This window comes from Bombina bombina, chromosome 8, assembly GCF_027579735.1.
Source record: "Bombina bombina isolate aBomBom1 chromosome 8, aBomBom1.pri, whole genome shotgun sequence".
In the NCBI taxonomy this organism is placed as follows: domain Eukaryota; kingdom Metazoa; phylum Chordata; class Amphibia; order Anura; family Bombinatoridae; genus Bombina; species Bombina bombina.
Genome location: NC_069506.1, coordinates 112864543 through 112890537, shown reverse-complemented (window position 1 = coordinate 112890537; position 25995 = coordinate 112864543). Strand labels below are relative to the sequence as shown.

Below are 25995 nucleotides of genomic sequence, written 5' to 3'. Positions count from 1 at the left end.
AGCGCGATTGCTCTGTTTTAAACACTGAAGAGCAAGAGGACGCTGATGATAACTGTTCTGACATACCCTCACACCAATCTCAAGGGGCCATGAGGGAGGTTTTGTCTGATGGAGAAATTTCAGATTCAGGAAAAATTTCTCATCAAGCTGAACCTGATGTTGTGACATTTAAATTTAAATTAGAACATCTCCGCGCACTGCTTAAGGAGGTGTTATCTACTCTGGATGATTGTGACAATTTGGTCATTCCAGAGAAATTATGTAAGATGGACAAGTTCCTAGAGGTTCCGGTGCCCCCCGACGCTTTTCCTATACCCAAGCGGGTGGCGGACATAGTAAATAAAGAGTGGGAAAGGCCCGGCATACCTTTTGTCCCCCCCCCTATATTTAAGAAATTATTTCCTATAGTCGACCCCAGAAAGGACTTATGGCAGACAGTCCCCAAGATCGAGGGGGCGGTTTCTACTCTAAACAAACGCACTACTATTCCTATCGAAGATAGTTGTGCTTTCAAAGATCCTATGGATAAGAAATTAGAGGGTTTGCTTAAAAAGATTTTTGTACAGCAAGGTTACCTTCTACAACCAATTTCATGCATTGTTCCTGTCACTACGGCAGCGTGTTTCTGGTTCGAGGAACTAGAAAAATCGCTCAGTAAAGAATCTTCGTATGAGGAGGTTATGGACAGAGTTCAAGCACTTAAATTGGCTAACTCTTTTGTTTTAGATGCCGCTTTGCAATTAGCTAGATTAGCGGCGAAAAATTCAGGGTTTGCTGTCGTGGCGCGCAGAGTGCTTTGGCTAAAGTCTTGGTCAGCGGATGTGTCTTCCAAGATAAAATTGCTTAACATTCCTTTCAAAGGTAAAACATTATTTGGACCTGATTTGAAAGAGATTATTTCAGACATCACTGGGGGAAAGGGCCACGCCCTCCCACAGGATAGGTCTTTTAAGGCTAATAATAAGCCTAATTTTCGTCCCTTTCGCAGAAACGGACCAGTCTCTAATTCTGTATCCTCTAAGCAAGAGGGTAATACTTCACAACCCAAACCAGCCTGGAAACCAATGCAAGGCTGGAACAAGGGTAAGCAGGCCAAGAAGCCTACCACTGCTACCAAAACAGCATGAAGGGATAGCCCCCGATCCGGGACCGGATCTAGTGGGGGGCAGACTTTCTCTCTTTGCTCAGGCTTGGGCAAGAGATGTTCAGGATCCTTGGGCGCTAGAAATAGTTTCTCAAGGTTATCTCCTGGAATTCAAGGAACTACCCCCAAGGGGAAGGTTCCACAGGTCTCAATTATCTTCAAACCAAATAAAGAGACAGGCATTCTTACATTGTGTAGAAGACCTGTTAAAGATGGGAGTGATACATCCAGTTCCAATAAGAGAACAAGGAATGGGATTTTATTCCAATCTGTTCATAGTTCCCAAAAAAGAGGGAACATTCAGACCAATTTTGGATCTAAAGATCCTAAACAAATTTCTCAGGGTACCATCGTTCAAAATGGAAACTATTCGAACGATCCTACCTACTATCCAGGAAAATCAATTTATGACTACCGTGGATTTAAAGGATGCGTACCTACATATTCCTATCCACAAGGAACATCATCAGTTCCTAAGGTTCGCTTTTCTGGACAAGCATTACCAGTTTGTGGCACTTCCATTTGGATTAGCCACTGCTCCAAGGATTTTCACAAGGGTACTAGGGTCCCTTCTAGCGGTTCTAAGACCAAGGGGCATTGCAGTAGTACCTTACTTGGACGACATCCTGATTCAAGCGTCGTCCCTGTCAAAAGCAAAGGCTCATACGGACATCGTCCTAGCCTTTCTCAGATCTCACGGATGGAAGGTGAACTAAGAAAAAAGTTCTCTGTCCCCGTCAACAAGAGTTCCCTTCTTGGGAACAATAATAGATTCCTTAGAAATTAGGATTTTTCTGACAGAGGTCAGAAAATCAAAACTTCTAAGCTCTTGTCAAGTACTTCATTCTGTTCCTCGTCCTTCCATAGCGCAGTGCATGGAAGTAATAGGATTGATGGTTGCAACAATGGACATAGTTCCTTTTGCACGAATTCATCTAAGACCATTACAACTGTGCATGCTCAGACAGTGGAATGGGGATTATACAGACTTGTCTCCGACGATTCAAGTAGATCAAAAGACCAGAGATTCACTCCGTTGGTGGCTGACCCTGGACAATCTGTCACAGGGAATGAGCTTCCGCAGACCAGAGTGGGTCATTGTCACGATCGACGCCAGCCTAGTGGGCTGGGGCGCGGTCTGGGAATCCCTGAAAGCTCAGGGTCTATGGTCTCGGGAAGAGTCTCTTCTCCCGATAAACATTCTGGAACTGAGAGCAATATTCAATGCTCTCAGAGCTTGGCCTCAACTAGCAAAGGCCAAATTCATAAGGTTTCAGTCAGACAACATGACGACCGTTGCATATATCAATCATCAGGGGGGAACAAGGACTTCCCTGGCGATGAAAGAAGTGACCAAGATAATTCAATGGGCGGAGGATCACTCCTGCCACTTGTCTGCGATCCACATCCCAGGAGTGGAAAATTGGGAAGCGGATTTTCTGAGTCGTCAGACATTCCATCCGGGGGAGTGGGAACTCCATCCGGAAATCTTTGCCCAAATAACTCAATTATGGGGCATTCCAGACATGGATCTGACGGCGTCTCGTCAGAACTTCAAGGTTCCTTGCTACGGGTCCAGATCCAGGGATCCCAAGGCGACCCTAGTAGATGCACTAGTAGCACCTTGGACCTTCAACCTAGCTTATGTATTCCCACCGTTTCCTCTCATCCCCAGGCTGGTAGCCAGGATCAATCAGGAGAGGGCCTCGGTGATCTTGATAGCTCCTGCGTGGCCACGCAGGACTTGGTATGCAGACCTGGTGAATATGTCATTGGCTCCACCATGGAAGCTACCTTTGAGACAGGACCTTCTTGTTCAGGGTCCATTCGAACATCCGAATCTGGTTTCCCTCCAACTGACGGCTTGGAGATTGAACGCTTGATTTTATCAAAGCGTGGGTTTTCAGATTCTGTAATAGATACTCTGATTCAGGCTAGAAAGCCTGTAACTAGAAAAATTTACCATAAAATATGGAAAAAATATATCTGTTGGTGTGAATCTAAAGGATTCCCATGGAACAAGATAAAAATTCCTAAGATTCTATCCTTTCTACAAGAAGGTTTGGAGAAAGGATTATCTGCAAGTTCTCTGAAGGGACAGATCTTTTTTCTGGGCTAAAACAATTGCTTTACTAGGCATATTATGCAGATTCTAACTAATTATTGGTATTATAATCTTGGGGAACGTTTAGAAAAACGGCAGGCACTGTGTTGGACACCTTTTTCAGATGGGGGCCTTTCTAGTTATAGACAGAGCCTCATTCTGGGACTGTATAGGGGTTAAATGTAAAAACGGCTCCGGTTCCGTTAATTTAAGGGTTAAAGCTCTGAAATTTGGTGTGCAATACTTTTAATGCTTTAAGACACTGTGGTGAAATTTTGGTGAATTTTGAACAATTCCTTCATACTTTTTCACATATTCAGTAATAAAGTGTTTTCAGTTTGAAATTTAAAGTGACAGTAACGGTTTTATTTTAAAACGTTTTTTGTGCTTTGTTGACAAGTTTAAGCCTGTTTAACATGTCTGTACCATCAGATAAGCTATGTTCTATATGTATGAAAGCCAATGTGTCTCCCCATTTAAATTTATGTGATAATTGTGCCATAGTGTCCAAACAAAGTAAGGACAGTAATGCAACAGATAATGATATTGCCCAAGATGATTCCTCAAATGAGGGGAGTAAACATGATACTACATCATCCCCTACTGTGTCTACACCAGTTTTGCCCACACAGGAGGCCCCTAGTACATCTAGTGCGCCAATACTTATTACCATGCAAAATTAACGGCTGTAATGGATAACTCCATAGCAAATCTTTTATCCAAAATGCCTACTTATCAGAGAAAGCGCGATTGCTCTGTTTTAAACACTGAAGAGCAAGAGGACGCTGATGATAACTATTCTGACATACCCTCACACCAATCTCAAGGGGCCATGAGGGAGGTTTTGTCTGATGGAGAAATTTCAGATTCAGGAAAAATTTCTCATCAAGCTGAACCTGATGTTGTGACATTTAAATTTAAATTAGAACATCTCCGCGCACTGCTTAAGGAGGTGTTATCTACTCTGGATGATTGTGACAATTTGGTCATTCCAGAGAAATTATGTAAGATGGGTACTAGGGTCCCTTCTAGCGGTTCTAAGACCAAGGGGCATTGCAGTAGTACCTTACTTGGACGACATCCTGATTCAAGCGTCGTCCCTGTCAAAAGCAAAGGCTCATACGGACATCGTCCTAGCCTTTCTCAGATCTCACGGATGGAAGGTGAACTAAGAAAAAAGTTCTCTGTCCCCGTCAACAAGAGTTCCCTTCTTGGGAACAATAATAGATTCCTTAGAAATTAGGATTTTTCTGACAGAGGTCAGAAAATCAAAACTTCTAAGCTCTTGTCAAGTACTTCATTCTGTTCCTCGTCCTTCCATAGCGCAGTGCATGGAAGTAATAGGATTGATGGTTGCAACAATGGACATAGTTCCTTTTGCACGAATTCATCTAAGACCATTACAACTGTGCATGCTCAGACAGTGGAATGGGGATTATACAGACTTGTCTCCGACGATTCAAGTAGATCAAAAGACCAGAGATTCACTCCGTTGGTGGCTGACCCTGGACAATCTGTCACAGGGAATGAGCTTCCGCAGACCAGAGTGGGTCATTGTCACGACCGACGCCAGCCTAGTGGGCTGGGGCGCGGTCTGGGAATCCCTGAAAGCTCAGGGTCTATGGTCTCGGGAAGAGTCTCTTCTCCCGATAAACATTCTGGAACTGAGAGCAATATTCAATGCTCTCAGAGCTTGGCCTCAACTAGCAAAGGCCAAATTCATAAGGTTTCAGTCAGACAACATGACGACCGTTGCATATATCAATCATCAGGGGGGAACAAGGACTTCCCTGGCGATGAAAGAAGTGACCAAGATAATTCAATGGGCGGAGGATCACTCCTGCCACTTGTCTGCGATCCACATCCCAGGAGTGGAAAATTGGGAAGCGGATTTTCTGAGTCGTCAGACATTCCATCCGGGGGATTGGGAACTCCATCCCGAAATCTTTGCCCAAATAACTCAATTATGGGGCATTCCAGACATGGATCTGACGGCGTCTCGTCAGAACTTCAAGGTTCCTTGCTACGGGTCCAGATCCAGGGATCCCAAGGCGACCCTAGTAGATGCACTAGTAGCACCTTGGACCTTCAACCTAGCTTATGTATTCCCACCGTTTCCTCTCATCCCCAGGCTGGTAGCCAGGATCAATCAGGAGAGGGCCTCGGTGATCTTGATAGCTCCTGCGTGGCCACGCAGGACTTGGTATGCAGACCTGGTGAATATGTCATCGGCTCCACCATGGAAGCTACCTTTGAGACAGGACCTTCTTGTTCAGGGTCCATTCGAACATCCGAATCTGGTTTCCCTCCAACTGACGGCTTGGAGATTGAACGCTTGATTTTATCAAAGCGTGGGTTTTCAGATTCTGTAATAGATACTCTGATTCAGGCTAGAAAGCCTGTAACTAGAAAAATTTACCATAAAATATGGAAAAAATATATCTGTTGGTGTGAATCTAAAGGATTCCCATGGAACAAGATAAAAATTCCTAAGATTCTATCCTTTCTACAAGAAGGTTTGGAGAAAGGATTATCTGCAAGTTCTCTGAAGGGACAGATCTCTGCTTTATCTGTTTTACTTCACAAAAGACTGGCAGCTGTGCCAGATGTTCAAGCATTTGTTCAGGCTCTGGTTAGGATCAAGCCTGTTTACAGACCTTTGACTCCTCCCTGGAGTCTAAATCTAGTTCTTTCAGTTCTTCAAGGGGTTCCGTTTGAACCCTTACATTCCGTAGATATTAAGTTATTATCTTGGAAAGTTTTGTTTTTGGTTGCAATTTCTTCTGCTAGAAGAGTTTCAGAGTTATCTGCTCTGCAGTGTTCTCCGCCCTATCTGGTGTTCCATGCAGATAAGGTGGTTTTGCATACTAAGCCTGGTTTTCTTCCGAAAGTTGTTTCCAACAAAAATATTAACCAGGAGATAGTTGTACCTTCTTTGTGTCCGAATCCAGTTTCAAAGAAGGAACGTTTGTTACACAATTTGGACGTAGTCCGTGATCTAAAATTCTATTTAGAGGCTACTAAAGATTTCAGACAAACATCTTCCTTGTTTGTTGTTTATTCTGGTAAAAGGAGAGGTCAAAAAGCGACTTCTACCTCTCTTTCCTTTTGGCTTAAAAGCATTATCCGATTGGCTTATGAGACTGCCGGACGGCAGCCTCCTGAAAGAATCACAGCTCACTCCACTAGGGCTGTGGCTTCCACATGGGCCTTCAAGAACGAGGCTTCTGTTGACCAGATATGTAAGGCAGCGACTTGGTCTTCACTGCACACTTTTGCCAAATTTTACAAATTTGATACTTTTGCTTCTTCGGAGGCTATTTTTGGGAGAAAGGTTTTGCAAGCCGTGGTGCCTTCCATTTAGGTGACCTGATTTGCTCCCTCCCTTCATCCGTGTCCTAAAGCTTTGGTATTGGTTCCCACAAGTAAGGATGACGCCGTGGACCGGACACACCAATGTTGGAGAAAACAGAATTTATGCTTACCTGATAAATTACTTTCTCCAACGGTGTGTCCGGTCCACGGCCCGCCCTGGTTTTTAATCAGGTCTGATGAATTATTTTCTCTAACTACAGTCACCACGGTATCATATGGTTTCTCCTATATATATTTCCTCCTGTCCGTCGGTCGAATGACTGGGGTGGGCGGAGCCTAGGAGGGATCATGTGACCAGCTTTGCTGGGACTCTTTGCCATTTCCTGTTGGGGAAGAGAATATCCCACAAGTAAGGATGACGCCGTGGACCGGACACACCGTTGGAGAAAGTAATTTATCAGGTAAGCATAAATTCTGATTTTAATCGTCATTCTGTTTTAATATACTATGTTTAAATCAATGTATTTTTCCCTTTACATGTATCTTTAATGTGCACCACCACTGAATCTTGACATCCTTAACAGTTTTGGCTATGTGCCAAAATGCTAGACATTGGGCATTTGGATGCTATGTTAACATTGGAATGCGGAAGAAGGCGGTCGTTCGTGCCCTTTGGCTCCTTTTTGGAGCCACATTTGTTCTTGTGAAAGTGCAACACACTACGATCTGGATTTGCACAGATTGTAATGTGTTGCAATTTCACAAGAATAAATGCGGCTCCGTAAAGAGCTGAAGGATACTAGCGGCCACCTTCTTCCACATTCAGATGTTAACGAAGCATCCGAATGCCCACATCTGCAAAATACTAACTATAAACATGATTGCTTTAGGAAAAACTAAGAAGCTCAAACCCAGTTATCACACAAAGGTGCTAACATAGTAGTCCCCCTTCAGCCTCTATCCCCAAGGGCTGAAAGTATTGAATACAAGCAACAAAAAGTTTGGAGAGCTTAACTTTATATCAGTCTGATTACTCCACTCCCTGTTTAAGGCTTGCAGAGCCGGTGTTCTATACGTTTCCCTACCGCGTTATGTTTTCCTACCTACGGCCACGCTAACAATAAACTTGCAAATACCCCTTGCACGTATGTGCTCACTGCCGCAGTCGCCAAACATTATAAAACACCAGCCTGTAAAAAACATGGAAATACACTTGTGCACGCATGTGCTCACTGCCGAAGTTGGCAAATATTACAAAACACTGTCCACAATTTTGGCAACTAGCTATTTTTATTCTGCATATTCAATATTATTATACTGATTTCTTTGATTAAAGGGACAGTCTAGTCCAAAATAAACTTTCATGATTCAGATAGAGCATGTAATTTTAAACAATTTTCCAATTTACTTTTATCACCAATTTTGCTTTGTTCTCTTGGTTTTCTTAGTTGAAAGCTTAACCTAGGAGGTTCATATGCTAATTTCTTAGACATTGAAGACCACCTCTTTTCAGAATGCATTTTAACAGTTTTTCACCACTAGAGGGTGTTAGTTCACGTATTTCATATAGATAACACTGTGCTTGTGCACGTGAAGTTATCTGGGAGCAGGCACTGATTGGCTAAACTGCAAGTCTGTCAAAAGAACTGAAATAAAGGGGCAGTTTGCAGAGGCTTAGATACAAGATAATCACAGAGGTTAAAAGTATATTATTATAAATGTGTTAGTTATGCAAAACTTGGAAATGGGTAATAAAGGGATTATCTATCTTTTAAAACAATAAAAATTCTGGTGTAGACTGTCCCTTTAAAGGAGTGAACGTATTTCAATAAAGCAGACATAATCTAAATTGTTACAAACATTCCCTTTCATGATGAAACGCTAATACATTTTGTAACTATTTAGATTATGTCTGCTTTATTGAAAGACGTTCGCTCCTTTAATCAAAGAAATCAGTATAATAATATTGAATATACAGAACAAAATAACATAGTTGTAGGAAGCCTTTTTTTTAAATGGTATTTTGATGTCCCCAGCTAGTTGCCAAAATTGTGGACAGTGTTCTGTAATATTTGCCGACATCCGCAGTGAGCGCGTGCGTGCACAAATGTTTTTCCAAGTTTTTTGTAGGCTGGTGTTCTATAATGTTTGCCGACTGCGGCAGTGAGCACATGTGTGCAAGGGGTATTTTCAAGTTTATTGTAGGCGTGGCCATAAGTGTTAAGTAGGTAGGAAAACGTAATGCGGTAGGGAAACATTACAGAACACCCGGCAATGTTGTAAATGCATAGTCCAATGAACCGTTAAAGGGACACTCATGTCAAAATTAAACTTTCATGATTCAGATAGAGCAGGCAATTTTAAACAACTTTCCAATTTACTTCCATTGACAAAATGTGCAGAGTCTTTTTTTATTTTACACTTTTTGGGTCACCAGCTCTTACTGTGCATGTGCAAGAATTCATAGAATTTACGTATATGCATTTGTGATGCAATGTTGGTAAGAGGTATTGTGAAAAGAAAGGAACTTATTTATTAGTTTTTGTGTAATATAGTAGCTCACTAGGTCATCCATATATTTTTGCAATATTAAATCCACCTATAATTGTAACCTTTTAATGAATAACTATTAGCTTTATGTTTATGTACACTATTGTGATTAGTTTGATTTGTATTTCTAGACGTCTGAATATAGAAGCAATTCAGGAAGCTGCTCAACTGATGCTTGGTACTCACGACTTCAGTGCATTCCGATCCTTTAACTCAGATAACATCTACAAGTCTCCTATCAAGACTTTGCTCCAAGCAGATATCACACCCTCCTCCACCATGTGGAATCACCACTTACAAAGCAGGTAAAGTAGGAAATGCAAGACACCACAGGCTACAAAGCTCTAGAGCAGTGATAGCTACCCCTTGGCAACCCTGATGTTTCAGAACTACAATTCCCATGATGCTCAGCTAGACTGCAGTGTGCCTAAGCATCATGTGAATTGTAGTTCCAAAACATCTGCTCTAGAACATGATCAACAATGAATACTACAATGATCAACAATAAATAACGCAAAGACCACGATTATACGGTTTTCTTTGTAATAACGTATGTGAGTTGCATTGTAAGCTTGTTATATGGAGGAAGAAGGCGCTTTAACAATTTTTTATTTCACATCTTGAGAAGAAAAAAAATATTTTGACAGTGCATAATGCAGGAGATGATCAATTACTATTGGGTTAATATAAAGCCAATCTTCTGGAGAAAGGCAGATACTTTAATTGAAGGGTTTTTCAGAAACAGTTTCTCCTCCCACTTTCAAGTTTCTTTAGCTTTCTATTTGGAGAATTCTGATTTGCTAAAAGTTTTGCTCATGTTAACTTTTTCTTTTCTCCTTTGAATATCTCTTATTCCTTACTTTTACATTTGTATGAATTGCAAGTCCTACCCTGCCTCATACTGCAGAGGTTTTACATTTACATATTACATTATAGCCTTCCTGTATGTGGCATGAAGTTAGGATTTAATCGCTGACTCACACTATATACAAGTTTGCCTTTTCCTTACAAGGTGAACCTCATCTGTACGTTTTTCCTGCACTGTTTCAACCTCTCTACATTTTTCTTTAATTTTCTCTGGATAGAAATAATTATTGCACTATACTATTTTATCTGTATCACTACAATTCAGTCTCTTAACTTGCAGTACAAGGCTACACTTCAGCCTTTCAACCACCTCTTTGTATTCTCTAGTGTTCTGTTACTCGCCTTTATGGTGCTCAAGAGAACATGGCTTTACCTTTAAATCTCTTTATTTACGTTCTGAATGACATCACAAGAAGACCCTCCTTCTTTGCTTGATCCTTTTAGGTCCCAATGATCTAAAGCGAGATTATCTAAGATTTCTTGTCAGTACTATGAGATCCCTCAAAGAATTATAGAAAGTCAAATTTTTGTTTGAGGACTGTTTAATCCAATATGATGTTTAATCCATCATTACTCCTACCCGGCATGCCCAATGTCTTGGGGTCACATTTAGCTCAGATCATTCTTTCACTCCTCACATTCAGTCCTTGGCTAAATCCTGCTGCTTTCACCTTAAAAACATCTCTAAAATTAGACATTTCCTTACACCAGACACAACTAAGATTTTAATCCACTCTCTAATCCTTTCCCGCCTTGACTACTGCAACTCTGTCCTCTCTGGTCTCCCTAGCTGCCGTCTAGCTCCTTTACAATCCAGACATCCAGAATTAAACACAAAACTCTGACTGACATACAAAGCTTTCAACTGCACTGCTCCCCCCTATATCTTAGACCTTGTCTCCAGATACTCTCCCTCCCGTCTCCTTTGCTCTGCTCATAACCTCCTACTCTCCTCTCTTGTTACCTCCTCACATTCCCTTTTACAGGACTTCTCCAGCCTGGCTCCCATCTTGAGGAACTCTCTGCCTCGCTTCACAAGACTCTCCCCTAGTTTTGAAAGCTTCAAGCACTCTCTAAAGTCTCTTCTGTTCAGGGATGCATACAACCTACACTAACCTTTCCTAGTAACTGTTCTTCTCCTCCATTGCTATCCACCATGAACCCTCCTTAGAATGTAAGCCTAAGAGCCCAACTGCTTGCAGATCGCCTTCACAAGTGCTGTCTACAACAGTGACGCTAAGGCAGGGCCCTCTACCCATTTGATCCCTATAATTGCTACCTTGTATACCGCCTATGTTTATAGTGCTGCAGAATTTGTTGCCACTCTACAAATAACTGATGATAATAATATGACAGAAAATAAAATTGGTCATATTGGATTAATTTGATAGTACTTTAAATCTGGGGTGTGCTTGTGTTTCACCTTAGATAGATAATATTCATGAGTGATGAAAATTGAACAACAGATCTTTGTTAATACGGCTGCACCCCGAAGATACAGTTCATGAGAACAATTGGTCTTTCACAAAGTCATTGTATCACGAACTTTGGGCCAACATATCCTTTCAAATTTTTTTGTTTATAACAGAACAAATAGTGCTTTGATGAATGAAGGAGGATAATATCCTTATTGACCAGTTAGTGTTTTGATTAACTATACTTTTAGGATTCACTGTAGTTTAAATTAAATGACCCCTAAATACCGTAGAATTGAATAATTGACAAATACACAATAAAAAGACAATGCAATAGCACTTACTTTGAATTTAAAATGAGCAGTAGAATATTTTCTGGCAAATTTCAAAGCTAAAGGGACACTAAACCCAAATGTTTTCTTTAATGATTTAGATAGAGCATGCAATTTTAAGCAACTTTCTATTTTACTACTACTTTCAATTATTCTTCGTTCTCTTGCTATCTTTATTTAAAAAGCAGGAATTTAAAGCTTAGGAGCCAGCCCATTTTAGGTTCAGCACCCTGGATAGCGCTTGCTTATTGGTGGCTACATTTAGCAAACCAATATGCAAGAGTAACCCAGGTTCTCAACCAAAAATGGGAAGGCTCTTTAAATAAAGATAGCAAGAGAACAAAGAAAAATTGATAATAGAAGTAAATTAGAAAGTTGCTTAAAATGTCATGCTCTATCTGAATCATTAAAGAAAAAAATTGGGTTTTGTGTACCTTTAATCCAATGTTCCTTTCCCCTGTGTCATGTAACAGCCAATCACTAAAAACATTATTTTTCAACTGTGGTTGATAACCTTTTTAGTCGTAAATCTTGGTAAAATGAAAATTCTTTTGACATTCTGAGATTGAGATTAGTGATTCTGCTACCTTCCAGAGCAGTATCGGTTATACATTCATATTTGATAGCAAGGACCCTATTAACTAAACTGTTTAAGATGTTTCAACTGCTTAGCAAATAGGAACAAGACCTGGAGCAATATGTAAGGAGCAAATCCTCTGCTGAATTTATACTTCATCTATATTTTAATGCAGTATTGAGATACAGTGACAGAATCCTACAGGGCCTGTAATAGCCATTAACACTTGCGCCAAATGGAATAAGGTAATACTTAGCACAGTACTTTACCCAGTGTACTGTGTTGATGTAGTATGTACGCCCAACACAGAGGTGCATATTTCGGTCCCTGCTGTCGGCTTAGACAGCCGAGATGAGCGCTGGGGCAGAAGACATCTGTGTTCATATAGTAAGGGTACCATATAAAGCCAGACCGCCGATACAGACAATTACAGCTATCTGTGTCTGTTGTGGTGGTGCAATGGGTGGTGTGAGAGGGAAGGAGGGAGGCAGGTGGGCGGACCATTACCAGAGGGGTAGGAAGCGGATCAATAAAAATAATTGAATAGTATATCCCATTAAACGGGGGGCGGAGCCAACTTCAGAGGCACCCAGACATATATCTCTCAAGCTCCTAATATAAAGTATATTTCTCTTGTTAAGTGTGTTCAGTCCACGGGTCATCCATTACTTATGGGATATATTCTCCTCCCCAACAGGAAGTTGCAAGAGGATCACCCAAGCAGAGCTGCTATATAGCTCCTCCCCTCACATGTCATATCCAGTCATTCTCTTGCAACCCTCAACAAAGAAGGAGGTCGCGGGAGGAGTTGGAGTTTTTACTTAATTATTCTTCAATCAAAAGTTTGTTATTTTAAATGGCACCGGAGTGTGCTGTTTTTTTTTTCTATCTCAGGCAGTATTTGGAAGAAGAAACTGCCTGCGTTTTCTATGATCTTAGCAGGCGTAACTAAGATCCACTGGCGGTTCTCGACATTCTGAGGAGTGGGGTAACTTCAGAACATGGGAATTGCATGCGGGGTCCACCGCAAATGAGGTATGTGCAGTACAATATTTTCTGGGAATGGAATTGACTAAGAAAATACTGCTGTTACCCGTATGATGTAAGTACAGCCTTAAATGCAGTAGTAGTGACTGGTATCAGGCTGATAAATGTATGCACAGTAGAGTTATTTTCTAGGGACTAGAATTTGACTGTGAAAATACTGTTAATACTGAAATAATGCTTAAGCCTTATCTGCAGTGGTAGCGACTGGTTGCAGGCTTAGTAATAACTTTGCATTTTAAAGAAGTTTATTTTCAAAACGTTTACTGGCATGTTATTCGTTTTGTGAGGTACTTTGGTGATAAATCCTTTGGGCATGAATTTTTTTCCACATGGCTAACGTATATTTCTGCATAGACACCGTTATATCAGGTCTCCCACTGTTGTAAATGAGCGGGAGGGGCCTCTTTTTAGCGCCTTGTTGCGCAGTTAAAATTCTAGCACAGTCTTCCTGCTTCTTCCTCCTTGATCCAGGACGTCTCTAGAGAGCTCAGGGGTCTTCAAAATTCGTTTTTTGAGGGAGGTAATCAGTCACAGCAGACCTGTGACAGTGTGTTAGACTGTGATAAAAACGTTTAATATTAATTTAATATTAATTTGATATCCGTTTTTTTGGGTACTGAGGGGTTAATCATCCGGTTGCTAATGGGTGCAATCCTCTACTAATTAATACATTTAAAGAATTGTTGACTATAACTGAATTATTTTTTTTTGTTACTCAACTGTGTTTTTTAAAAGCGCTGCAGCGTTTTTTATATTGCTTGCAAACTTATTGAAAGTATTTTCCAAGCTTGCTAGCTTCATTGCTAGTCTGTTTAAACATGTCTGATACAGAGGAATCTGCTTGTTCATTATGTTTAAAAGCCGTTGTGGAGCCCAATAGAAATATGTGTACCAATTGTATTGATGTTACTTTGAAAAATCAATCTATACCGCTTAAAAAATTATCACCAGACAACGAGGGGGCAGTTATGCCGTCTAACTCTCCTCACGTGTCAGTACCTTCGTCTCCCGCTCGGGAGGTGCGTGAGATTGAGGCGCCAAGTACATCAAGGCCCTTACAAATCACTTTACATGATATGGCTAATGTTATGAAAGAAGTATTATACAATATGCCAGAGTTAAGAGGCAAGCGCGACAGTTCTGGGTTAAGGACAGAGCGCGCCGATGACACGAGAGCCATGTCTGATACTGCGTCACAATTTGCAGAACATGAGGACGGAGAGCTTCATTCTGTGGGTGACGGTTCTGATTCGGGGAGACCGGATTCAGAAATTTCAAATTTTAAATTTAAGCTTGAGAACCTCCGCGTGTTGCTAGGGGAGGTGTTAGCGGCTCTGAATGATTGTGACACGGTGGCAATCCCAGAGAAATTATGTAAGCTGGATAAATACTACGCGGTGCCGGTGTGTACTGACGTTTTTCCTATACCAAAGAGGCTTACAGAGATTATTAGTAAGGAGTGGGATAGACCCGGTGTGCCTTTTTCCCCTCCTCCGATATTTAGAAAAATGTTCCCTATAGACGCCACCACACGAGACTTATGGCAGACGGTCCCTAAGGTGGAGGGAGCAGTTTCTACTTTAGCCAAGCGTACCACTATCCCGGTGGAGGATAGCTGTGCTTTCTCAGATCCAATGGATAAAAAATTAGAGGGTTATCTTAAGAAAATGTTTATTCAACAAGGTTTTATATTACAGCCTCTTGCATGCATTGCGCCTGTCACTGCTGCAGCGGCATTCTGGTTTGAGTCTCTGGAAGAGGCGATTCGCACAGCACCATTGGATGAGTCTCTGAGTAAGATTAGAACCCTTAAGCTGGCTAATGCGTTTGTTTCGGATGCCGTAGTGCATTTAACCAAACTTACGGCTAAAAATTCCGGATTCGCCATACAGGCGCGCAGAGCGCTTTGGCTTAAATCCTGGTCAGCAGATGTAACTTCTAAGTCTAAATTACTAAACATTCCTTTCAAAGGGCAGACCTTATTCGGGCCCGGCTTGAAGGAAATTATTGCTGACATTACTGGAGGTAAGGGCCACACCCTTCCTCAGGACAGGGCCAAATCGAAGGCCAAACAGTCTAATTTTCGTGCCTTTCGTAATTTCAAGGCAGGAGCAGCATCAACTTCCTCCGCTCCACAACAGGAAGGAACTACTGCTCGTTACAGACAGGGTTGGAAAGGTAACCAGTCATGGAACAAGGGCAAGCAGGCCAGAAAGCCTACTTCCGCCCCTAAGACAGCATGAAGTCAGGGCCCCCTTTCCGGAGACGGATCTAGTGGGGGGCAGACTCTCTCTCTTCGCCCAGGCTTGGGCAAGAGATGTACAGGATACCTGGACGCTGGAGATTATATCTCAGGGATACCTTCTGGATTTCAAAACTTCTCCTCCACAAGGAAGGTTTCATCTGTCAAGGTTATCAACAAACCTAGCAAAGAAAGAGGCATTTCTACAATGTGTACAAGACCTCTTAGTGATGGGAGTGATCCACCCAGTTCCGCGGACGGAACAGGGGCAAGGGTTTTATTAAAATCTGTTTGTGGTTTTCAAGAAAGAGGGAACCTTCAGACCAATCTTAGATTTAAAAATCTTAAACAAATTCCTAAGGGTTCCATCGTTCAAGATGGAAACCATTCGGTCCATCCTACCCATGATCCAAGAGGGTCAATATATGACCACAGTGGATTTAAAGGATGCCTACCTTCACATACCGATTCACAAAGATCATTATCGGTACCTAAGGTTTGCCTTTCTAGACAGGCATTACCAGTTTGTAGCGCTTCCCTTCGGGTTGGCTACGGCCCTGAGAATTTTTACAAAGGTTCTGGGCTCTCTTCTGGCGGTACTAAGACCACGAGGCATAGCGGTGGCTCCGTACCTAGACGACATTCTGATACAAGCGTCAAGTTTCTCCTGTTAAGTGTAGTCAGTCCACGGGTCATCATTACTTCTGGGATATTAACTCCTCCCCAACAGGAAGTGCAAGAGGATCACCCAAGCAGAGCTGCTATATAGCTCCTCCCCTCTACGTCACACCCAGTCATTCTCTTGCACCCAACTAATAGATAGGATGTGTGAGAGGACTGTGGTGATTATACTTAGTTTTTATATCTTCAATAAAAAGTTTGTTATTTTAAAACAGCACCGGAGTGTGTTGTTCCTTCTCAGGTAGAATTTGAAGAAGAATCTACCTGAGTTTTTGGATGATTTTAGCCGGCGTAGCTAAGATTCATTTTGCTGTTCTCGGCCATTCTGAGGAGTGAGGTAAACTTCAGATCAGGGGACAGCGGGCAGGTTCACCTGCAAAGAGGTATGTTGCAGTATATTTTTTCTGAGGAATGGAATTGACTGAGAAAATACTGCCAATACCGATATAATGTAAGTTCAGCCTTAAATGCAGTAGTAGCAACTGGTATCAGGCTGTTATGTATATATGTTTACACTTCAGTATTCTGGGGAATGGCCCTTCACTGGGATAATACTATATGCATATAACTTTTAGCCTAACTTGCAGTGGGAACGTCTAGCAACAGGCTGTTTAATTACATTTCATGTTATTTGATTTTAAACGTTTTGCTGGCATGTTAAATCGTTTAATTATCTGAGGTACTGGGTGAAAAATTGTTTTGGGCACTGTTTTTTCCACTTGGCTGTCGTTTATTTTAATTTAAGACAGTTTACTGAACTTCCCTCACTGCTGTGTGTGAGGGGGAGGGGCCTATTTTGGCGCTTTTGCTACGCATCAGAAATTCAGTCACAAGTCTGTTTCTCTCCCTGCATGATCTGGATCGTCTCTACAGAGCTCAAGGGTCTTCAAAAATTATTTTGAGGGAGGTAATCACTCACAGCAGACCTGTGAGATTGTGCTTTGACTGTGATAAAAAACGTTTATATTTTGTACATTTTTTTCTGCTATTAAGGGTTAGTTATCCATTGCTAATGGGGGCAATCCTTTGCTAAATTTATGCCTTTACCGGGAAAAATTTGGTTTTTATAATCTCTCCGGTTCATTGTTATTCAACTGTCATAGTTTTTTTCTGTGCTTCTTAAAGGCACAGTGCGTTTTTCATATTACTTGTAAATTGAGTTGAAAAGTATTTCCAAGCTTGCTAGTTTAATTGCTAGTTTGTTAAACATGTCTGACTCAGAGGAATATCTCTGTGCTATATGTGCAAAAGCCAAGGTGGAGCCCAATAGAAATTTATGTACTAATTGCATTGATGCTACTTTAAATAACAGTCAATCTGTACAAATTGAACATCATTCACCAAACAACGAGGGGGAAGTTATGCCGACTAACTTGCCTCACGTGTCAGTACCTGCATCTCCCGCTCGGGAGGTGCGTGATATTGTAACGCCGAGCACTTCAGGGCGGCCATTTCAAATCACACTACAGGACATGGCTAATGTTATGACTGAAGTTTTGTCTAAATTACCAGAACTCAGAGGTAAGCGAGATCACTCTGGGGTGAGAACAGAGTGCGCTGATAATATTAGGGCCATGTCAGATACTGCGTCACAATTTGCAGAACATGAGGACGGAGAGCTTCAATCTGCAGGTGACGGATCTGATCCAAATAGAGTGGATTCAGACATTTCAAATTTTAAGTTTAAACTAGAAAACCTCCGTGTACTGCTAGGGGAGGTATTAGCGGCTCTGAATGATTGTAACACCGTTGCAATCCCAGAGAAATTATGTAGGCTGGATAGATACTATGCAGTACCAGCGAGTACTGACGTATTTCCTATACCTAAGAGGCTTACAGAGATAATTACTAAGGAGTGGGATAGGCCCGGTGTACCCTTTTCCCCCCCTCCTGTATTTAGAAAAATGTTTCCAATAGACGCCACCACACGGGACTTATGGCAGATGGTCCCTAAGGTGGAGGGAGCGGTTTCTACTCTGGCTAAGCGTACCACTATCCCGGTGGAGGATAGCTGTGCCTTTTCTGATCCAATGGATAAAAAATTAGAGGGTTACCTTAAGAAAATGTTTGTTCAACAAGGTTTTATATTGCAACCCCTTGCATGTATTGCGTCTGTCACGGCTGCGGCCGCATTTTGGTCTGAGTCTCTGGAGGAGACTCTTGACTCAATAACTATAGATGAGATTTCAAATAAGCTTAAAACCCTTAAGCTAGCTAATTCATTTATTTCAGATGCCGTAGTACATTTAACTAAACTTACGGCTAAGAATTCCGGATTCGCCATTCAGGCACGTAGAGCACTGTGGCTAAAATCCTGGTCAGCTGATGTTACTTCTAAATCTAAATTACTTAACATACCTTTCAAAGGGCAGACCTTATTCGGGCCCGGTTTGAAAGAAATTATCGCTGACATTACAGGAGGTAAAGGCCATGCCCTGCCTCAAGACAGAGCCAAACCTAGGGCTAGACAGTCTAATTTTCGTGCCTTTCGTAACTTCAAGGCAGGAGCAGCATCAACTTCCTCTGCACCAAAACAGGAAGGAGCTGTTGCTCGCTACAGACAAGGCTGGAAACCTAACCAGTCCTGGAACAAGGGCAAGCAGGCCAGAAAACCTGCTGCTGCCCCTAAGACAGCATGAATTGAGGGCCCCCGATCCGGGAACGGATCTAGTGGGGGGCAGACTTTCTCTCTTCGCCCAGGCTTGGGCAAGAGATGTCCAGGATCCCTGGGCGTTAGAGATCATATCTCAGGGATATCTTCTGGACTTCAAAATCTCTCCCCCAAAAGGGAGATTTCATCTTTCAAGATTGTCAACAAACCAAATAAAGAAAGAGGCGTTTCTACGCTGTGTACAAGATCTTTTGCTAATGGGAGTGATCCACCCGGTTCCGCGGTCGGAGCACGGACAGGGGTTTTACTCAAATCTGTTTGTGGTTCCCAAGAAAGAAGGAACCTTCAGACCAATCTTGGATTTAAAGATCTTAAACAAATTCCTAAGAGTTCCATCGTTCAAAATGGAAACTATTCGGACAATCTTACCCATGATCCAAGAGGGTCAGTACATGACTACAGTGGATTTAAAGGACGCTTACCTTCACATACCGATTCACAAAGATCATTACCGGTATCTAAGGTTTGCCTTCCTAGACAGGCATTACCAGTTTGTAGCTCTTCCATTCGGATTGGCTACGGCTCCAAGAATCTTCACAAAGGTTCTGGGCGCTCTTCTGGCGGTACTAAGACCGCGAGGAATTTCGGTGGCTCCGTACCTAGACGACATTCTGATACAAGCGTGTAATGTTAAAGATACTATGTTGTAGTATGAAAAATATATGAATGAATCACAACTGCTGAGTAAAAAGGATTTGTAGCAAGGTTTAAACTAGATAATAACATGGATTACTAAAAGAAGTAATGTCAGAATCCGAGTATAAACTTTGCAAGTTTGTTATATGGTTAAATAGGATTAGATATTTCTATAGCTGTATCAAGTAATTGATTATTGGAGGAACAACAGAAAAACCATGACTATAACCAAAGAGGAAAAATGAAACAGTGTTAACACAAAAATTAGCTACAATGAAAGTAAAAAGCTTAACCACAATATATCAGGAATTATGGCAAGTATGCGTAGCAGTTATTACAGAAAATAGATAATAGCATGAAAAATAAGTAAGCGGTTACAGACTGTACCTTGAGGGTAAACAAGTATTGAGAAAGTTAAAGGAAAAATCTCACGGCTTGAATAGGTGAAGCGGTTGCAGCGCTGATGCCGAAAATGTTGGCGTGTGACGTCACAGCTCCACGATGCAGGGCGGAGGATTAGGCTGAATGAAGCAAGCTGACAGCAACGGCTTGAGAGAAAATGACAATCCGGTAACAAAAGATGTAGGCTGGTTTCAGCAAGAAAAGATTAGTGAATCCACAAAAGAATAATTTAGGTTGAAATCCAAAGAGGTAAATTAGAGCTCAGTTTGAATCACACTATGGTCAGTGGAAAACAATAACAAGCAAAGTGGAGAGGGGGGAGGAGGCTTAAATAGCATAGCAGGTAAATTGATCAGAGAATTAAAGGGATATACACAGTACAAGTAACTGGTTATTATTAAACAATATGTAAACGTGACAGGATGCTCCCCTAAATGATCCACTCTGTGGATCAGGGATGAGGGCGATCCGGATTCTGTTGATGGAATTGCGAGATGAGTCTGGGGGCAGATATATTGACAGCTGGCTCCCAAGAGTCATGTTCTGAAGTGTAGCCTTTCCATCTTATCAGATACTGTAAGTTACCCCTATACATTCTAGAGTCAAGTATGGATTTAACCTCATATTCAATGTTGGGATCAATGGAGATAGGAGGAATACTTTGGAGTGAAGTGGCATCACGTACAGAACGGTAGGGTTTTAGTAGGGAAACATGGAAGGTTGGGTGTATTTTCAAAGTGCTAGGTAATTGTAACCGAACTGCATTCTCATTTATGATTTTGATTATCTGAAAAGGTCCAATGAATAAAGGTGAAAGTTTTTTACTAGGAGTATTAAGATGTAAGTTTTTGGTTGAGAGCCAAACTAAATCTCCAAGGGAATACCGTGGTGGAGCCATCCTTCTTAAATCGTAATAAAGTTTCTGTTTGGTTTTAGCTTGTTCAATAGCGTTCTTGACTTTTGTAAAATTAGAAGTGATGGAAGTTGTTAAATCAGAGATATATGGTAATGAACTTATTTGGGGTAGTAGTTGAAATGTTGGATGGAATCCATAGTTAATGAAGAATGGAGTCTGGTTGGTTGTGGAATGTACTGTGTTGTTGAATGTAAATTCGGCGTAGGGCAGATGTTGAGACCAAGAGTGTTGGTCGACATGACAATAAGACCTTAGGAATTGTTCAATGCTTTGGTTAGACCTTTCAGTCTGTCCATTAGTCTGAGGATGATAAGAGGTTGAAAGTCTTTTGTCAATATTGAAAATCTTGCAAAATTCAGTCCAGAGAGAACTAGTAAACTGGGAACCACGGTCTGTTAAAATGCGTCGAGGGAGACCGTGAAGTCTGAAGACGTGTAGTAGGAGCAGTTGTATAGTTTCGGCAGCGGTAGGTAGCTTGTGGTACGGTATAAGATGTATCATCTTACTGAATAAGTCCACCACGACAAGGATAGTGGTATAATTGGAGGATCTGGGGAGATCAACGACATAATCCAAGGCTATGTCGGCCCAAGGTCGTGATGGAGTAGGTAAAGGCATGAGTAAGCCATAGGGTCTATGTTTTGATCTTTTAGTGGTGGCACAAACTGAACAGGAGTTAATGTATTTCATTATGTCGGTATTCATATCAGGCCACCAGTAACTCCTTTTGATAAGCTCTTGTGTCTTGTGGATTCCGGTATGTCCCGCAAATAAAGATTCATGAGCTGAATGTAATATCAAATCTCTGATGGAAGGGGGTACATATAACTTCTCATCAAAATAATAGAGGGAATCCTGTTTCATTTGTAACTGTTGAAGAGGCTTAGTTTGGTCTTTATGTTGTTCTTCTCTTAGGAATGGAATAGAATCAATGAGAAACAACAGGTATTTATTCTCTGGGATTACAGATTCTTTTGGAAGACAGAGATCAGAGGAAGTAGTCAGTCGTGAGAGAGCATCTGCCTTCTTGTTCTTACTAGCCGGTCTGTAAGTGATAAGGAAATCAAATCTGGAGAAATACAAATTCCAACGAACATGTCTTGCAGTGAGGGTTTTCGTACTTTTGAGGTACTGTAAATTCCTGTGATCAGTATACACTATGGTGGGGTATGTGACACCTTCAAGGAGATGACGCCACTGTTCAAAAGCAACCTTGATAGCCAGTAATTCTTTGTCACCCACGGGGTAATGCAACTCAGGAGCCGTCAAACATCTTGAATAAAAAGCTACGGGATGTAGAGGTTTCTTTAGATGTTCTCTTTGTGAAAGAACGGCTCCAATAACATAATCGGAGGCATCGACCTCTAATACATATTGGAGTTGGTTGTTAGGGTAACGTAATATAGGTGCAGAAGTAAATTTTTGTTTTAGGAGATCAAAAGCCTTTTGGGATTCAGCAGTCCAGATGAACTTAATATTTGATTTTGTGAGGTTGGTAAGTGGTTTGGCAATTGCTGCAAAATTTTTTATAAATTTTCGATAAAAATTTGCAAAGCCAAGGAAGCTTTGTACCTGTTTCTTATTATTTGGCTCTGGCCACTGTCTTATGGTAGTGATTTTTGAGTCATCCATCTGTATGCCAAATTCCGAAATCTGATAACCAAGAAAGGTGATCTGGTTTGTATGAAATATACATTTCTCGGCTTTAGCATATAAAGAGTGTGAGCGTAGGCGTGATAATACCTGTCTGACGTGTTTTATGTGATCTTCTAATGTTTTTGAATAGATCAAAATATCATCAAGATAGATTACAATATAAGTGTCAAGGATATCTTTGAAAATATCGTTAATAAAGTGTTGGAAGGTTGCCGGGGCGTTGCAGAGACCGAATGGCATGACGGTATATTCATACAAGCCATAACGAGTACGAAATGCCGTCAGCCATTCGTCTCCAGCCCTCATCCGAACGAGATTATATGCACCTCGAAGGTCAAGTTTAGTGAAGACCTTGGCACCTTCCAAACGCTCAATTAGCTCTGAAATAAGGGGCAAAGGATACCGGTTTTTAACGGTAACCTTGTTAAGCTGCCGGTAGTCCACTATGGGTCTTAAACTGCCATCTTTATTTTTTACAAAAAACATACCGGCCGCAGCGGGAGAAGTAGATGGTCTGATGAACCCCTTCTGTAGATTTTCTTCAATATATGATTTTAAGTGTTCCAGTTCAGGTTTGGACAACGGGAACACATGACCGCAAGGTATGACTGCACCTGGTAATAAATCAATAGGGCAGTCATAAATACGATGCGGCGGTAGATTTTGAGATTCTTTTTTACTGAAAACATCAATAAAATCAGCATAAACATCAGGTATCTCTATATCAGTGGAGATTTGAGGTGGTTGTAGAAGCAGGGTAGGGTAGCAAGTGGATAAGCAATACTCAGAATTAAGCTTTACACTTAGATCTGACCATGAAATCAGAGGGTTATGTAATTTTAACCATTGTAGGCCTAAAATGAGAGGGAAGACGGGGGATGTAATGACATCAAAAGAAATGTACTCCCTATGGTGGTCTGGTGTGGATAGGAGCAATGGTATTGTTTCATACATTACCGGTCCAGAGGACAAAACCTCCCCATCAATACCCCTTAAAGGTACAGGAGCCTTTTTTTTTATAAGTGGAATTTTAATTTTTGTGGCAAAAGACACATCAATGTAAGAAGCAGAAGCACCAGAGTCAATTATCCCTGAAACGTTCACTCGAAGTTGATCCCACTGCAAGAGAAGGCATAGGTTACAGTAGCTTGCAGAGTGTGACACAGCATTTAAGGAATAAAAAGGATGGGAATTCTTACCCTTATTCTGTTTCTGGAGAATGGGACAGGCCTTGACAGTATGCTCTTCTGATGCACAGTACATGCATAGATTCTGAGAACGCCTTCTTAACTTTTCTTGATTGCTTAATGGGCCTTTAAGAAACCCAATTTCCATAGGTTCAGTGGTGTTTTTAACATGAGAATATGTTGGTAAAGTAGGGTTTTGTTTTTTATGTGTTGGTTCATGATATCCTTTCTCGTTTTGTCTCTCCCTAAGTCTTCTGTCAATACTGATACTAAGATTAATTAGTTCCTCCAAAGTGTGAGGAATTTCAATGCGAGAAAGTTCGTCTTTAATAGATTCTGACAAACCCAGTCTGAACTGATTTTTTAGAGACAAATTATTCCATTGAGTGTCAGTAGCTAGCCTCTTAAAATCTGCAATATAATCTTCTACATCTCTTCTTCTCTGTTTAAGAGAGCGCATTGCAGTTTCAGCGGTTAATTGTTTGTAAGGGTCGTCATAAAGCTGACCAAGGGTAGAAAAGAAAGAATCTAGAGAGTTAAGTATATCATCGTTTGTTTCCAGGAAGGAATTAGCCCAACTTCTGGGTTCTGCTCTTAAGTAGGAAATGGTAGTCATCACCTTAACTCTGTCAGTGGGATATGTGTATGGTTTTAGTGCAAACAACAGAAGACAAGCGTTTTTAAAATCTCTAAATTGTTTTCTATCCCCTGAGAATACATCTGGGAGACTAACTTGTGGTTCCTGGAACCGGGTTCTACTATCTACAAAGTCTTTAATATAAGTTTTCAGTCCCTGGTTTTCTTGTTTGAGGGTATTGAGGCCATCAGTTAAGGCATCCACTTTTTGAGAGAGAGTTTGTATCTGATTAGACATCTCAGCTGGATCCATATTTTATGGCTTGTTATTCTGTAATGTTAAAGATACTATGTTGTAGTATGAAAAATATATGAATGAATCACAACTGCTGAGTAAAAAGGATTTGTAGCAAGGTTTAAACTAGATAATAACATGGATTACTAAAAGAAGTAATGTCAGAATCCGAGTATAAACTTTGCAAGTTTGTTATATGGTTAAATAGGATTAGATATTTCTATAGCTGTATCAAGTAATTGATTATTGGAGGAACAACAGAAAAACCATGACTATAACCAAAGAGGAAAAATGAAACAGTGTTAACACAAAAATTAGCTACAATGAAAGTAAAAAGCTTAACCACAATATATCAGGAATTATGGCAAGTATGCGTAGCAGTTATTACAGAAAATAGATAATAGCATGAAAAATAAGTAAGCGGTTACAGACTGTACCTTGAGGGTAAACAAGTATTGAGAAAGTTAAAGGAAAAATCTCACGGCTTGAATAGGTGAAGCGGTTGCAGCGCTGATGCCGAAAATGTTGGCGTGTGACGTCACAGCTCCACGATGCAGGGCGGAGGATTAGGCTGAATGAAGCAAGCTGACAGCAACGGCTTGAGAGAAAATGACAATCCGGTAACAAAAGATGTAGGCTGGTTTCAGCAAGAAAAGATTAGTGAATCCACAAAAGAATAATTTAGGTTGAAATCCAAAGAGGTAAATTAGAGCTCAGTTTGAATCACACTATGGTCAGTGGAAAACAATAACAAGCAAAGTGGAGAGGGGGGAGGAGGCTTAAATAGCATAGCAGGTAAATTGATCAGAGAATTAAAGGGATATACACAGTACAAGTAACTGGTTATTATTAAACAATATGTAAACGTGACAAAGCGTCAAGCTTTCAAACTGCCAAGTCTCATACAGAGTTAGTACTGGCATTTCTAAGGTCGCATGGGTGGAAGGTGAACGAAGAGAAAAGTTCTCTCTTTCCACTCACAAGAGTTCCCTTCTTGGGGACTCTTATAGATTCTGTAGAAATGAAGATCTACCTGACAGAAGGCAGGTTAACAAAGCTTCAAAATGCTTGCCGTGTCCTTCATTCCATTCAACACCCGTCAGTGGCTCAATGCATGGAGGTAATCGGCTTAATGGTAGCGGCAATGGACATAGTACCCTTTGCACGCCTACATCTCAGACCGCTGCAATTGTGCATGCTAAGTCAGTGGAATGGGGATTACTCAGATTTGTCCCCTACTCTGAATCTGGATCAAGAGACCAGAAATTCTCTTCTATGGTGGCTCTCTCGACCACATCTGTCCAGGGGGATGCCATTCAGCAGACCAGATTGGACAATTGTAACAACAGACGCCAGCCTACTAGGTTGGGGAGCTGTCTGGA

The 25995-nt window shown here is 41.2% G+C and overlaps 1 protein-coding gene across 1 annotated transcript in view; it reads left to right on the top strand.

Annotated features, from left to right (window-relative positions):
• Nucleotides 1-25995, top strand: part of PUSL1 (pseudouridine synthase like 1) — a 361696-nt gene that overhangs the window by 213562 nt on the left and 122139 nt on the right. Inside the window, exon 4 of the mRNA XM_053690975.1 lies at nt 9245-9418. Within this exon, the coding sequence (XP_053546950.1) occupies nt 9245-9418 (174 nt within the window). The remainder of the gene's footprint in view (nt 1-9244; nt 9419-25995) is intronic.